The 15686-nt window shown below is 34.4% G+C and overlaps 1 protein-coding gene and 1 long non-coding RNA gene across 9 annotated transcripts; one reads left to right on the top strand and one right to left on the bottom strand.

Annotated features, from left to right (window-relative positions):
* Window positions 1–828: 828 nt before the first annotated feature.
* On the bottom strand, window positions 829–5935 carry LOC138190820 (uncharacterized). The gene is made up of 3 exons (XR_011176915.1): window positions 5899–5935; window positions 1820–2018; window positions 829–958 (listed from the first exon to the last, which is right to left on the bottom strand). It is a non-coding gene; the product is annotated as an uncharacterized lncRNA (long non-coding RNA).
* A 366-nt stretch (window positions 5936–6301) lies between these two features.
* Window positions 6302–15526, top strand: LOC124217606 (probable methyltransferase TARBP1). 8 transcript variants are annotated; one of them, XM_046623464.2, is made up of 12 exons: window positions 6309–6585; window positions 7892–8900; window positions 9009–10747; window positions 10832–11061; window positions 11692–11908; window positions 12662–12814; window positions 13294–13458; window positions 13564–13752; window positions 13840–14017; window positions 14423–14760; window positions 14925–15061; window positions 15159–15526. In XM_046623464.2, the coding sequence occupies exons 2-12, from the start codon at window positions 7976–7978 to the stop codon at window positions 15307–15309; spliced, it is 4422 nt and encodes a 1473-aa protein (XP_046479420.1). In that variant the 5' UTR covers window positions 6309–6585; window positions 7892–7975; the 3' UTR covers window positions 15310–15526. The 8 variants fall into 8 exon arrangements, with proteins under 8 accessions (XP_046479424.1, XP_046479423.1, XP_046479419.1 ...); XM_046623463.2 differs by having other exon boundaries at window positions 6305–6448; window positions 7892–10747; XM_046623465.2 differs by having other exon boundaries at window positions 6308–6585; window positions 7892–10747; window positions 13702–13752.
* The last annotated feature ends 160 nt before the right edge of the window (window positions 15527–15686 follow it).

The raw sequence follows: 15686 nt of genomic DNA, 5'->3' as shown, positions 1-15686 counted from the left end.
TGTAACTTCTTTCAGTGTTGATTGTACATCTTCATGTACAAACTGCAATCGTATTGGTCTGCAAAATCGAGGAGATGAAGGTCTAGGATTTTTCCACACAATAGTTGCTTCATCCGTTTCGTGATTGTTGTAGATTAATTGTAAAGGTACCAGAGAAGTATAAAAAATGCTTTCATCAGATTTTCCATCCTCAGCAAATTACTGCTTATAAACACTTTGACCGCTGCTTCCGTCACACCCCCATTTACAGCGAAGAACTAATTTTTGCAGAATTTCCGAATTAAGAGTATCGATGACATCAGCCTGAAGTTGCATAATTCTATACGTGGTACGATCAAGTAAAGCCTGTAGTTTTATTTGTGCGCACAACTCACTAACACTAGTGTACACAACTGATGGATAACAATGATATTTTGCTTTTTCTACTTCATGATACGATGGGTATAATTTGCATTTATGTGCTCTATCTGCATTCCTTGATAGCCGATACGAGCGCTTTGATTCTCCTTTCTCGATCATTAAGTAGAGTGCTTCGTCGGGGGTTAAAGGTGCTTCATTTTGTGACCGAGTAGCAGCTATATATTTTGAAGCTCTTGTTGGGCTTGTCGATGTGACATCTTGAAGAACTTAAGCAGCATGCACTTGACCAGAACTCCTTAAACTCATTTGAGCAGCATACGTTAATTCTTCTGTAGATAAAGTAGATCGTACTTTTTCAGTCTTTCTCCTCTTAGATCTATCGCTGGATAAGGCAAAAGATTGCGAAGGTCGCCCACGTGTTCCTTTTTCATCACTAATGACTTCTCATCCCCGTCTACTTGTATCACATCTTCGGTTTTCTTGAAAATTGCATCTTTCAAAACGTCAATAACGTCTTTTTGTTCGTTTTTTAAACTGTCTTTCACCATAAAAAAAATATCTTTTCTTGTCAATTCCATACTTGAAGATTTGGAAGACTCTGTAAAATACCAATATAAACATGTACAAAATTAAATGAGATTATTCTGAAATTATTTTATGCTTATGATTGTATATTTATAAAGAAAACGAATATTTTTAATATGAATGATGCATGTTAGATTGCTAACCGGTGTCCACAAAAAATATGATTAATTTTCTGAAGATACATCGTTTAGCGACAAAAAACGCATAACAAATATACTTACATACATTCCGTACGAAAAGAAAATACCGAACTCTCATGGATATCTGTCTTTATAAGCGTCACCTCTGTGTCCGTATAGAAAAGGTATAATAAAGTCTGAACAGCAGGCGGCTACATTTTTCATATATGGCTGCTCTGGGAGCCCCTCGTCAGCCTTGTCGAATCGCCGTCTACGTATACACTAATGCACCTTTACTGGCAAAGACCCTACAGTGCAGTCGAAGGGTGCTACCTACCGTTCTGCCTTACAAAGATGTGGGAAATACAGTTCTAACTACTAAGAGTTCTTTTAGAAATATTTTATAAAATTTTGAGATCATTTTCAAAATATACCAACGCGCTGTAACGTAATAATCAATGCATTACATTCACACGTCCGTTAATGTCACGCCACGTATTTCTCCCGAAAAATCGGTCTAACTATTCGTTGAGCACTCCTGAGCAGCCAGTTTTTTACTATATTATACTTTATACTATACACTATTAATTCCTTGTCGAAACGAGGCCGAGACTCGCGAAGACGTTTTTAAAACTCTATTAGAAAATCGATTTTAGAAAAAAAAAGTTCAATTTTTTATGTTTACTTGTTGCAAAATTTAAATATTTCTAACATACAATACGCAATAACTGTGCATAACTATATATTCTACATACCTTCAGAAAGTGATTCCATTTTGCAGAATCCAAATTGCGATAGTTTCGTTCGTTTCACAGCACTTTGAAACAGACAAGAATTTTTTGACGCGTATACTTGTTTAGTGCGTACCGAACGACGGCTGAATGTCGACTGATGCCGAGGCGACCCTAGAGCAGGTGTATACCTGCTAGGTCCGGAATTTCATGCTAAGACTACCTGTAAACCAGATGTTAACGTATATAGACGAATACATACAATTCAAAAATTTGATTTTCGGCCAGCTTTTTGGGATTCTACCTCACTGCGCATCGGTTCTGTTAATAATTCCGGTATTTTCTATGTTTGTATTTATGAAATGATCTTTGTACCTGACAAATCTTATAATTTAACAAAGGGTTTTACGTATACTTATAACTTTATACGGATCCCACTAACAATTGACGAGTTGAAAGCATCGCTTGAAACAATTAAGAATAACTTGTAGGGCAACTTCTTAAATTTTGCTAAATCTTTTTCCAGGACTAGATGGCTCTCTGACTATCAGGGACGTCTTTGAACGGCATCGAACCATCCATCAGGTGCAACGTATTTGTTGACTTGGTAGTCGAGCTAGACTTCGTAGTTGTAAACATCAGTTCCCAGCTGGTGCTTCATGCCTCATTGGAACATATGCAAGTGTAATTTCGTTAATAAAAATCTATCACGTGGACTTGTAACACTAAATATTCCGAAAAAATATTTTTATGTAATAAGGATCATTATGGTTTATGACAAAGTGATTTGTACATCCAATTCATAAATACGTGCAAATGGCGTCTCGGGTTATCTTCTTGCTATACTTATACTTTCGATTACCGTTTTCGGCACGCTTTTTACTTTAGGTGGCTACAAACCACATGACTCTTTTTAAACAGCCTCTCCAACTCTTTCAACTGCACCTTTCGGACACGTAACAATATAGTAAATTCTCATCTCTTGAAATTAAACAAATGTGCAACACTGCAAAATATAACTATATAACAGATTATAACTATGAGTATCTTTTGATTACGGTAGTATGTACAGCCGACAGGATAAAAATTGACTTTACGGATAATGTTGCGTTAGAAATAGGATCTAATAATCTGATAGGTATCAGATGATTTCTCTTGAAAATCAGTTATTGACAAACAGCCGTTGATTTTTCAATAATGTTATTAATATAATTCTGAACATTAGAAAATTTGCCTTGCGAAAGTCAGATTTTTCCCGTTCTTTTTAGCACTTTGAGAACTATGAATGGACAATCATGGATATTTAGCATTTCAACAATTGAAAAGAACAATATGGTTTCATAAATACGTTAATATTATACTGAAATTAAAATGTGTTTATTAGCTATCTTTCGTCACGTTTTCAAAATGTTGTATTACTGAACGACGATGTTAACAGCTTATCAAAATATTGTAACACTTTATTCAACCTGAACAACTAAGAACCATAAATAAATAAATTATAAATAAAATAGTCGACAAAATTGTAAAGATAAAACCGTAGAAATAAAACAGTTCAAATAAAAAGATTGCAAGAAAAGGTAGAAATAAAAGTGTACAGATAAAAAAAAAACAAAAGCTATACATTCATTCAAACATTCACACATACACACCATTTAAAAAATACGCCTTCGATACACCATATGTTAAAATCAACTGGTTCCTTGTCTTTGTCGTTGAATACAGTTGAAACAGATAAGTCTCTTGCCAATCCAGATATTCTTCTCTTTTTCACTCTCGTTCGATGGATAATTAGAGCTCTGGTGTTCACCTTTAGGTTTCGTCGTTTACCCACAATGAGATGGGGGATGGGAGCAGCTTGGATCGCGACGACATCGAAGATTCGGTGAACTTACTATGGTGTCTACGTGACTTTGTAAATCTTATAACTGGCTAGATTTTCTACTTCTGCGGAGTATTATTATTGTAGGTCTGTACCGGTTGGCGTCTTTCCGCAGAGTCCTCTTCTTCTCTCCTCCGGATCTGTTGCCGGTTCCGCCAGACTGGTCAACCGCGCACTTTCCTTGCGTCCGGTCAAATCCGAAATATTGCCGCCCATATTCGAATGCATGTAATCGTTACATTACCCCCCTTTTTTCATGGACGTCGCTTCGTTTATGAAAAACGAACACTGTCATGGCACTTTGTTTTATGTCACTATCGTCACGTTTTCTCACTCATACGTTCACGCATACACACATTCCTCAGTCATTTATGGTATCTAAATCCTTATAATCTATTTAACAAAATTTTTCAATATATAATCTTACACTTAATTGTTTCTGGGTGAGACATGGAGGATCAATCGGACCTGTGCGACCGTGAAATTTATCTACTAATTTTTTAGAAACATCTTGCATACTAGGTGGATTGACGATACAACCTTAAATTCACTCTATTGTATACGCCTTTTACTTTACTTTCATCATCAATTTCAACTAACAGATAAGCATTTTTTCCAATGATACTTGATATTTTAAATGGCCCTTGAAATAAATGAAAAAATTTCTGTGTCACCTTATCCAATAGACTTGATTGCATTGGAACCCTTATCAGAACCAGGTCACCAATATTAAGTTCTATTTTCGATTTTTGTTTTTGATATTTACATCGCTGATTGAATGCTTTTTCAATTCTTCCTCTAGCTAACTCAATTTTCAATGGTTTGCTTATCAAATCTGTTGGCGGAAATTTTATAATTTGCTGTATCTTATCGGTATGATCTTTGTCAAATTGTAGCTGATATGGTGTGAAACCTGTACTCTGATGTACTGTTACATTTAAAATTTTTTGTATATTTGGTATGAACTTTGCCCATTTCGTATGCTGCTCTGCACAGTAGACTCTAAAGAATTTTCCTAATTCTCTCATAACCCTTTCGGTAGGATTTGATTGCGGGTGCCTTATTGACGAATAGCATACTTTAATACCCATTTTTTCTAACTCTCCTTTCCATTTCGCAGCGGTAAATTGGGTTCCATTGTCGGACAAAATTCTGTTTGGTTTTCCCAAAGTTGGAATATAGTGTTCGGTAATTTTCTTTAAACTTATTTGCGCTGTTGCCCTTTTTACTGGATATAGTGTAACATATTTTGAAAATGCATCTAAGGCCACTAAAATATACTGAACACCCCCTATTGACCTAGGCAATGGTCCATAGTAGTCTACTGTGACGAGATCTCCCTGTTTTTCAGATCTCACCATCTGATATGCTCCTTCCATACTGTAAGTTAGATGTTTTGTACGCTGACATAGATCACAAGCCAACGCAAAATGTTTGACGTCGCTACCCATATACTTCCAATAATAATATTCCCTTAAATATTGACTTGTTTTATATACACCTACATGACCTAATTTAGAATGCACTGAACCAATCAATTGTTTTATTAATCCAGTTGGAATTACAAGCTTCCACTTTTCGTCATATTTGCCATTAACGAATAACACGTCATTGTATACCTTATATCTAACATTGCCTTTTTTTGAATTGACTGAGTCGAACATTACTTTTATTGATTGGTCAGCTCTTTGGACCCTTCCAAATTGTTTAAAATGAACTGGAAGTATGGTATCCATGGTCAAAGATTTCATTAAACTTGATAACATTTGGTGATTATTTTTCTCGTTTGGTAAAAGATTCGATGTAATTGCTGAAATTATTCTGTAATTGGGATGATCCTCATGAAATTGACTATCAGGATTACGACTAAAAAAATCTGCGACAATGTTGTCACTGCCTTTACAATGTATCGTTTTGAAGTCATACTGCTGGAGTAACAAACTCCATCTTATTAAACGCGCATTTTGATAAATTGTAGTTTTCAAGAAAGTTGAAGCTTTATTATCTGTTATGATTTCAAATTGATTTTCAACTCGATATTAAGGTTCCTAAATTTTGTGACGAAGATAGTTAGAATCCATTGGAATTTTTGTCAGAATTGGAAAATTATTTTAACGTTAGTAGTATAAGTGATGGACAACGATTGAGAATTATTAATAGTACATTAATAGGTGGAGCAAAAATTTGGTTTGATATGAACAAAGATATGTGTGATACTTACGAAAACTTTAAAAGGCTGTTCAGGCAAGAATTTTACTCCGTACAATATCAGGTTAAGGTAAAAAGTAGATGTATACACAGCTGGTCACGTAAAAAACCTTGAAAAAATAAATTGAGCATCTTAGAGAATTAGAGATGCGACTGCCACCTCTAAAAGATTGGTTATTTTCAGGTAAATATAAACGATACAGAATCATGTATTTGATTGACATTTATTTTTTCGTCCCATAATTTCTGCATACATAATATTTCTTGTACGAGATTTTCACAACTTTTCAGTTTCACGATGACAACGGTACATTACCAACGTGTTGCACGCGATAGTTGTCGGTTATGAAGAACTTCTTTTACTGACGTGGTCAGCTGCTTGGTTGATAATACGTAAAACTGCTATTACCCCCAAACCCGGCCAGACCCGGCAAACTGTTACGAAAAGTAACCCAGGGTTATAAGTCTTGCTTATTGCGTGAGAAATTCATAATTTATGTCTAAATTATATACACGAGGTTGTGGTTAATCACCGTGAGGGGAAATCCAACTCGTATCTAATAGTGAGTTCCAAAAATAAATTCATGAGAGATAAAGCGTTGTAATTTATCCGGCAGCCAAAAGTGATAAACTGTCAGTTGAATATTGAATGACTTATATTCATTTGTTATCAGAATTTGGGAGGAGAACACGTGGTCTGGTAAGCTCCGATTGAGTTCAGCCTTCACAGTGACAGTGAATAAAAAATAATAGAATACCTACCTGTTTCGCTGTTAGTGTCCACACTCAGCCCTTTTAAAGAAAATTTCTATGAAAGATTTGAGTGTTCTTGATAAGCCGCCCAGCATAATCCATATTCGATTGTATTGGCCTATGAGTTTGGTGTCTCAGGTCCAAGTATGAGTGGAAACCTTTTTCTCTTCATTTTCTCATCGATATCATTCAAGAATAATTATTATTTGTTTTAAATAAAAAAAGGCTCCCATCTCGTAAATCTAGGAACTTGTAAATAGTCAAACAAAAAATGTACAGTCAGCTGGGTTACAAAGATTTTATTCATTATTATTCGTGCTATGATTTTTGTGATTGTTATTACCACTTTACAATTCTAATCCAAGTATATAAAATTTCATACCAATTACAGTAAATCGAAATTTGTCACATTCCGCTAGTTGGAGACTGTCATTAAAAACATTCATGTACGATGTCGAAGGAAAATAAGGAGAAAAAAAAGAAATTAACTACTAATACTCGAATGTTGGCTACTACATCCTGGCTGGTGACACTAGCGAATCGCCATTGGCTTGTTTCAATATAGAGCGCACACTGAAATCTTCGATAGCAATTTTCTTGGAAACTGCTGCGTGTTAACATTCAATCGAAACAAGTGTTTGCTTATTTTCATTCTCTTTTAACCTGTGAAGGCGCAATTTGATCAGAATATACCACAGCTGGTATTTTCCACATATGTGATACTAATAAATTATAAGAGCGAATGAAATTCATAATAACAATTTAAAGATCAATTGTGATGAAAAATCATTATTATACCATTTTAGAATCGTTGTTACTGAAATCCAAAAAAAGCTTACAGAGTCGAACACACTTATGTTTCGCAAGCTTAACTTATTCAGTTATACCATAGTTGCGAAATCTTACATCTACCCCATAACTTATTATATAAATTTTAGTCATGGAATAGAATAATGAATTCATCATCTCAGCTGTCGACTTGTATTTTAATTAGAGTTCTTACTCATATCGATAGGTCTTATGGAAACAGATGTATTTCAGTAAGCCATTTAGAACGTTTGTATTTCCTTGGGTGGCTAGAACGAATCCATCTCAGTCGGCGCTAAATTTGTGTACAGAGCTTTGTTTACACTTACTGTAGCATCTTTCAAGATACGTCTGTTGTAGCTGCCCGACGAATTACGAAATGCGTCTGTTTCCACATGACATTGAATTTCAAAACTGTAAATAAATGAAAGACATTTTGTTTTCAGATTTTTTAACGTTTCGTGAGCAAAGGGCTAAATTTTACTGAGCAAATACCAAATGATGATATAAATCCCTAACAATTTGATGAAATGGATGTACATGAACGATTTATGGCACACGACACAGGGCAAATCAAGTATCTGCTCTTTGCTTCTACAAATCATTCATATATCTTCGACTCTCTCTTGGTTTCGTTTTCCGGTATTGTACAAAATATTAACCAGCATCCAGACAGTCTGGAGACTTTGGAAACTTTAAAAAGAATCCTCTGCTTCGTATACCAGGAGACAAGGTCCTTAACCGAAAAGAATGCTGACCTTGTTAAGTTAGTACACAAATCCTATTTGACAGCTCATTCTATAGATGTCGATGTATTACAAAAATATTTATATCTTTACACCACGGATACCAAATGCTTATCTTTGATACTCGACATTTTTATGCTACATATGGTACTTCGTTACGACACATGTATGATCCTGAAGAATTTGCAACATCTGCAAGAGTCAATAGATGAATATTTTGACACAGAAAATAAGATAAACGTCTTGGACGTGAAATTGATGGCCTGTTACGTGAATAGTCTTCTTCTGCTTCCAGCCAGCTCTGAATTGAGCGAGCAATCGGATGTTGCAAATCTAACCATATGCTTCAAGCGTCATATACGCCAGTGGTTGGTATCAAAAAATGATAACGAATGCCCTGCGCTAATTTTGCTCCTACCAAAAGTCATAAGTGTCACAAATCGAAAAGAGATGCTCACAGAAATATGGGAAATGATTTTCGAACTGAAATGTGATACGGGTGATATCCTTTATATCATGTGCATGACAGCCGATGCTTGGTTTTCGATAAAACCTGAATACCACGAACAGCTGCTTGAAAAACTTATCACACAGTCATTTTGGCTCGTATTATTGAAAGGATTATCGAGTCCAATACCACACCAGCGTAAGCAAGCTTTATATCTTGCGAAAAGAGTAGTTGATTTTCTTGACAACTATAAAATTGAAGGTATAAGACTTGACCAATACAAAGAAATTAGACCGCTGGTATGCACTGGAAATGAATCTCAACGAACTTCTTTCAAGAATAACGTAAACAATTTGTTTTTGATATTAGAAGCATTGGAGGAAAAGCAGAAGCATTTCGTAATTCCAGTTTTCCCACTTCTGAAAACTTTGGTCGATGAAAAATTCGAGCAGGAATGTTGCAATGCAGCTGGTTTCCACTTCGCATGGGTACGTTGTGCTTTTTCACGTATTTTTCAGCACAGTAATAACACTGTAGTCAAATGGGGGTTATTAAATGTATTCGCTCTCGACCCAGGTTTATACAACGATGATTTTCTGATACTCATTCTTCATGTTTTGAACAATACTTACCTGTACGAAAACGATACAAACGACGAACCAATCATTGTAAAAGAGCTCATTAAACTTCTAAATTCTGCTGAAGTAAAATATAGTGACTTTGTTACAAGATTCCTAACACATGCCTCGAAGATGACTTGGGGTCCTGTAGCGTTGTTCTATATTATTCATGCTCTGTCCAAAGTAGCGAGAGTGGGCAGCATGTGGAAAGAAATTGAACTAGAAGCTGTGAAAACATTAGCAGAAATCAATCTTAATATGCACTGCCGAGTTCTTCGCATCGGTTCCCAGGTGGAACTACTAGAAACTCTCACCCACTTTGTTACAGAGCCTTTGAATTTGGTAGCGGTAGCAAATACGCTGTCAGCATTTTCTATCCACGAATCCCTAACTCGTGGTCAATTATCTTGGAAACGAATATCTACTTGGCTATCAAAAACAGTGAAACGGGATGAGGCTCTGCGATTTCTTGAAAAAATCTGCAGCCAATTCATCGATAAGAATTCACTCAGTGATGTCAGTATGAAATCTTTATCATTGATGCTTATGCTTTTTCATGATGGGCACATTATCCTTGATTCTAAGTCGTGTGCAGGATTTACTATGCTACGAAACTTACTTCATTGTCTCATTGGCGCAGATTCCAGGCCTTACGGAAATATTGAGTTGAGAAAGAGATGTATTGAACTTATTGGTTATCTCTTCGACTTTACTTCGTCAAAAGATTATATTATGCGAGAATTCATTGCTGATTATGTTGATATCACTTTACGAATCGCATTCAAATTTATGCGAAACATAACTGACGAAGCTACTATTGATGAGATTAATACTCTTGTATTGGTAACACAGAAATTTTTCACAGATGAGAACTCAATCATTTCAAAAAGAGACGTACAGAATCATATTGAAAGATTTGAAGTAGAATCATGGAATATGATTAACGATGGAGGATACAGTAATAATCTTCAAAAGATTTGTGGGGTTAAAATATTATACGCTTGTCTAAAAGCAACCAACGTGAAACTCAGAAATTATAAATTTATTGGTCCTTTATACAACATGTATAAGACTCTAGCCGTACGATCATCTGATCACACGAATGAAATTATAAGTGAAAATAGAAACCTGGAAGGAAAAATTGTAGCAGAGTATTATGAGTTTGTGGCTGAGCTATTTTACATATATCTACAAGATGAACCAGTTGATAAATGGATACCACATATTGATTGGATCGAAGCTGTATTACACCTAGTTCAAGTTGGTGGGAAAAAAATATTCGTTCCAACAATAGGTGTATTGTCGCAATTATTTTATAAAGGAGTCGTTAAGTCGAAAGATATTGATCGTTTCAAGTCGGTCACAAGATTGTGTTGGAAGTCGATGCTTGAAACTAATGAATGTCGATTGGCAATGGACAAAATAATGGAATTGATTTTCAGTTCAAAATTTCTTGAGTGTGAAGATATGAAAGAACTCACAATGGAGGTGAGTTGAATCGAATTGGAATTTCAATTGTTATTTTTCAAGCAGCACTTGAAATTTGATGTATGAACGATTCATCACTTGTAGTTCACTGAGGAAATGGTGGAAAAAGTCGAAAAAATTCCTGGACTAAGCGTGGTTTTGGTAAATGGATTGGAACATATTGAAGGTGTACATCTTGCTAATTTCTACGATGCCCTACTCACTTGTTTATTCCACGGTATTGTTCCACGTCGTGATAAAAAAATCGAGCTACAGGCCCGGTCTTATGTTTTTGAGTTATACCATAAAGCATATCCGAATTGCTTATCCAACATGTGAGTCAACAGAATTGTGATTAAAAATGTTACTAATAAGTTATGTTATGCAAGTTATTAATGTTATTTGAAAAGTTGAGATCACGATGCCTGAGGTACATCAAAGAAATGTACACGGAAAAAAAGTGCATGCATAGATTGTAATTCTACACTAGAACAGCCTAGACTTGTTACTTCTTTTTGTTTTTATGATAGTTGATATTCCTGTTCATATTTTTCAAAGGTTTGGCACATTCTGTACCCTTATTGCTAGTAAGCCGCAAACAAAATCTTTTAAAAATTCCTCATTATTTAATCAGTATCTCAGAAAATATAATGCTGAAAAAGTTAAGAAATTTTTTGTGTCTATTCATCACTTGATATCATTTCTAATCAGTTTGATGATTAATTTGAGTCTCTACATAGTATTCAACTGATAAAAAATTGTTATGGGAGATCATAGACAACAGTCCTTTGGATTTTCCCTGGTTAACACTTTTGTTACGATTCGATCACAATTATTACTGGCCTTTATTTTATTGGTATATTTCCGTTACACAAAAAATCTCGTCCTTGTTATTTTGAATGACCAGTAAAAATTTATGCTAGTTAAATAGGAATCTTTCCCAGTATAAAGATATATATTATCAGGTACGTGAACACTGATACAGCAACAAGAGCACATGCTGTTGCATTATTGCATAAACGGATAACTGACAACACTGAGCATGCAGCTAAATTATTACCAATGATTATTGCAAGACTGAATGAAAGTCAAAATAAGCGGTACTTTGGAGATTCACTGACACACCGCCACAAAAATCGTCTTATACAGGCTCTCTTTGTACTACAACCAGTATTGAAAAAAGTTAGTGAATTTACTAATTGTAAGAATTGTTACATATTATAATTTAATGATTTTTCATAGGCAAACCTATAAATTTTCTTATTGCACTGTATCGAAGATATTGCAGAGTTTTGTTTGTTGCAGAGGCGGGTGCTATTGAGTTCAAATATAGAAAACTCGCAAGGGTGATCATATTTTCAAAAAAGCATTATTCTTGATAATACAGTATTAGTAGACAGGACTCAATTACAAGTGTAGATGGTAATCGTATTTTCAATTTAGTTATTTTTTTTTTTTTTGTCACAATCTCTTACGTTTTGGTTACAGTAATTGGCCATCATCAGAACTGTAGAAGCACAAGTGAATTGACATGGAAATTCTACCAATACTGTATGTGAACAAAGCTATTAAAACCAGGTATATTCATTTCCATTTGTATATTGATTTTTTAATTCCTTACCCTGTAAATGTTTAATGTTGCACAAATAGCGAATACTAGAGTAGACAATGAAAAGTTTCTTTAAATGCCCATGGCAATCTACCTATGCTTCCACAGTTGTAAGTATGATCGACCATGTGTCAATCAAAATGTTGAAGAAAAATTGGAAAAAAAAAATAATAAACTGGAACTACAATGACAGTCTACACATGTGATTGCTTCCTATCTATTGATACTGTGAAGCACACAAGTAATGTAACTTGTATTCAGTATGGAGTTAATGAGGATAATTAGTAGTAGCTCTGTAATTTTAGAGTACTTCATTATTTTTACAGAATGATATGGTGCTATTAAATTCGTTAATGTGCGAAAATATACTTTCGGAAAGTAGTCAGCCCAGTGTCAGAATAATGCAAGAATGGCTGATCATTAAAATATATCTTGAAAGCGAAATCTTGCGTGGTGGAGTTTGGAATTTATTTCGACAGGTCAGTTATAGTAAGTCTCTGTATTAATTGAGGTACAATTTGATTACACTGGAAATACTATGCCTTTGACCTGCAAAAAATTTATTAGAATTTTTTTGATCTAGATGCTCAAATTCTTAAATTCATGGGATTGAAGTTACTAACGTTATTATAATAATGGATGTTAGGAGAATTCGTTAGTTCGCAGCTGAGGATAATCTGAAATTCAGTTAACCGTGATAAATCAGTTGTATGTTAATATTTTGAAAATTTAACTCCTTCAAAGTTAATGTATAATCGCACAATAATGATTATTCTCCGAATATATCTGGTGGTATGTCAACGTTAGTAACTTCAAACTCATTTAAATTTACCAGCCATATATGACTCACCAATTTTACAAATAAATAATGTCCTGTAATACTGAATCGTATGCAGTATTTGCATAAAATATATCTTATAGCCTTCAAGTCATATCTATCAACGTTTTTTGTATGCAGGCTCAAGAGAAACGAGTCGGTAGCTTATGTTCAATAATAAGCATTGTGTACCATGTAGCTCGGAGCTTAAAATCTAATTTACAATCAGAATTCATAGATCTAAGTTTGGAACACATGATGCCATGCTGTATGTTACAACAGTTTAACGTGCGATTATATGCCCAGGTAAGAAATTACAGCTTTGCAATTCTCAGTATTGTTAGATATGATTTTAATAAATTTAAAATTTTATCATCAGTATCAGTGAATAATCGATGTTTCTGGACACAGGTATTAGCATCCAAGCTTTATGATTTGGCAAAAAAAATGTCCTACCTAGCAGTAACCGAAAAGTACAAGGAACTTTACAATTCACTAACAAAAAGTTTGCAGCTAGGAAACCTATTGAAAAATTCTACTAAATTACAGGAGGATTTTTATTTTACCGTTTTTAATCCAATTGATGACTACAGCTTACAGGTACCTCTTACATTTATTATAAACATGCCATTTATTTTGAATTACTTTGATGCCTAATTTACAAACCGTATTGCTCTTTATTTATAGACTATATTTTATGAGTTACCAAGATTATCAAATGTCTCTTCGGATGAATATATTCTACCACAGATGTTTAATAAATTTGGTTTCAAAGAATCTAACAGTCATCCGCTGAAAATTTTTAATCTTAAAAGCGACTTGAGTGAAGCTTCAGTTTCTGCCAACATGTTAAAAACTTTTGGAAGTAAGTCAATATCAATAAATGAACTGTTCCGATGTATTAGATATTTTGAATCACAATAGAAGTATGCAGTGAAATGACAGTAGTTTTGTACTAGTCAAAACTACTATGTGATAAGAATTATGATGATGTGCTGCCATCGATGGCTTTTTTTTTAAAGGAATAAGTGTCTGTTTTTATGGCAATTGAAAGGGATTAGCATGCAGTGTATTGTGATCCATTGCCACCCCAATCCGCGCCAGTTACATACTTAACACAATACTTCATTATTTTTAACAAGATCAAAATAACCTACTTTTTAATTATATTTATATGTGAAAATTTGTATCCAGGCCTAGAACTGTTTTATTCTAAGACCTACCTGCTGTTTCGTATTTTTCTTGTAATCTGCGACTTTTAATTTTAAAGATGAAGGATCCACAACACGAGACGATACTAATAACATCAGTGATTATTCTACTGACATTCAAAAAAAATTCATTCCATGGAAATCAATGTTACCCAATGAAGATGAATTCAATGAAACTTCCGGATGTTTGAGATCACATCGAGAAGCTTCAATAGAAGGAAATAAAATTATACTTGTTGCATCACTCGTCGAGAAACTACCAAATCTTGGTGGCCTAAGTAGAACCTGTGAAATACTTGGAGTTGCAGAGTTTGTTATGGCATCCCTAAACCACATAGAAGAGAAAGACTTTCAGAGTCTCAGTGTTTCGGCCGAAAAGCTGATTACCCTTGTAGAAGTAAGTTGATATATGTTCCATGTTACTTTATACAGTCGAATGAATTTAATTGAATGCATTTCCAAAGAAAAAGCACTTGATCTCCACAAAATTGTAAATCAAGATGTAGTCAAGTCAATATCAAATCAAAACTTCTAAGGTTACAAAATTTGATATAATTTCAGGTAAAACCTCATCAATTACAACAGTATCTGTTGGAGAAAAAGAATATGGGCTACCGATTAGTTGGCGCTGAACAAACAGTCAATAGCACAAATCTGATGGAAGCAAAGTTTGAGAAAAAAACTGTACTAGTACTAGGGTGAGACAATAAGTTACTTCCATCAGTTGTTTCATAGCCTATTCGAACTAAACGATGTTTAATCTTTGAATGTTTTTTTTTTTTTTTGACTGTACAGTAACGAAAAAGCGGGTATTCCGGCCAATTTGATTCCATTACTAGATGAGTGTGTGGAAATACCTCAAGTTGGCGTTGTTCGATCACTTAACGTTCACGTAACTGGAGCCATCTGTTTGTGGGAATGTTTTAAGCAACATCACTCTGCATGATTTTATCCACTTCTAAAAATATCAATTACCATCATACCTTTCTTTACGTGCTGTACGAAACAAGAAACTGATATATCTTTTTAAACTTAAGTATAGGGTTAAGCTTATTTCATGTCAAGTTTGTAGTTAACATGTTATATTTAGTGATGTGTTGTAGGTAAGAGCAGAAACCGTTATTTTTGTAAACCTTGAAATAATACTACGTTAACAAAATCCAGTTAATCGGATATGTTAGCTGATTTTAAGATTTCTGATTTTATACCTAACTAGCCCTAAGGGACTGCCATAGTCGATTTCGTCGTTGTATATGGGTCATTCCATGTCAATTCAACGAAGTTGCGACGGTGACCCTCTTAGATTTTTATGATTTTTTAATA

Source organism: Neodiprion pinetum, chromosome 4 (genome assembly GCF_021155775.2).
Source record: "Neodiprion pinetum isolate iyNeoPine1 chromosome 4, iyNeoPine1.2, whole genome shotgun sequence".
Lineage (NCBI taxonomy): Eukaryota > Metazoa > Arthropoda > Insecta > Hymenoptera > Diprionidae > Neodiprion > Neodiprion pinetum.
The sequence above is the reverse complement of the archived record's forward strand: the minus strand, read 5'-3'. Positions and strand labels throughout refer to the sequence as shown.

Excerpts from the sequence above, each read along its gene's own strand:
- LOC124217606 (XM_046623463.2), top strand. The coding sequence starts at position 7,976 with ATGGATGTACATGAACGATTTATGGCACACGACACAGGGCAAATCAAG. Across the intron at positions 12,815-13,293 it reads TTTGGAATTTATTTCGACAG|GCTCAAGAGAAACGAGTCGG; the intron begins GTCAGTTATAGT and ends TTTTGTATGCAG. Across the intron at positions 14,761-14,924 it reads AGCTGATTACCCTTGTAGAA|GTAAAACCTCATCAATTACA; the intron begins GTAAGTTGATAT and ends ATATAATTTCAG.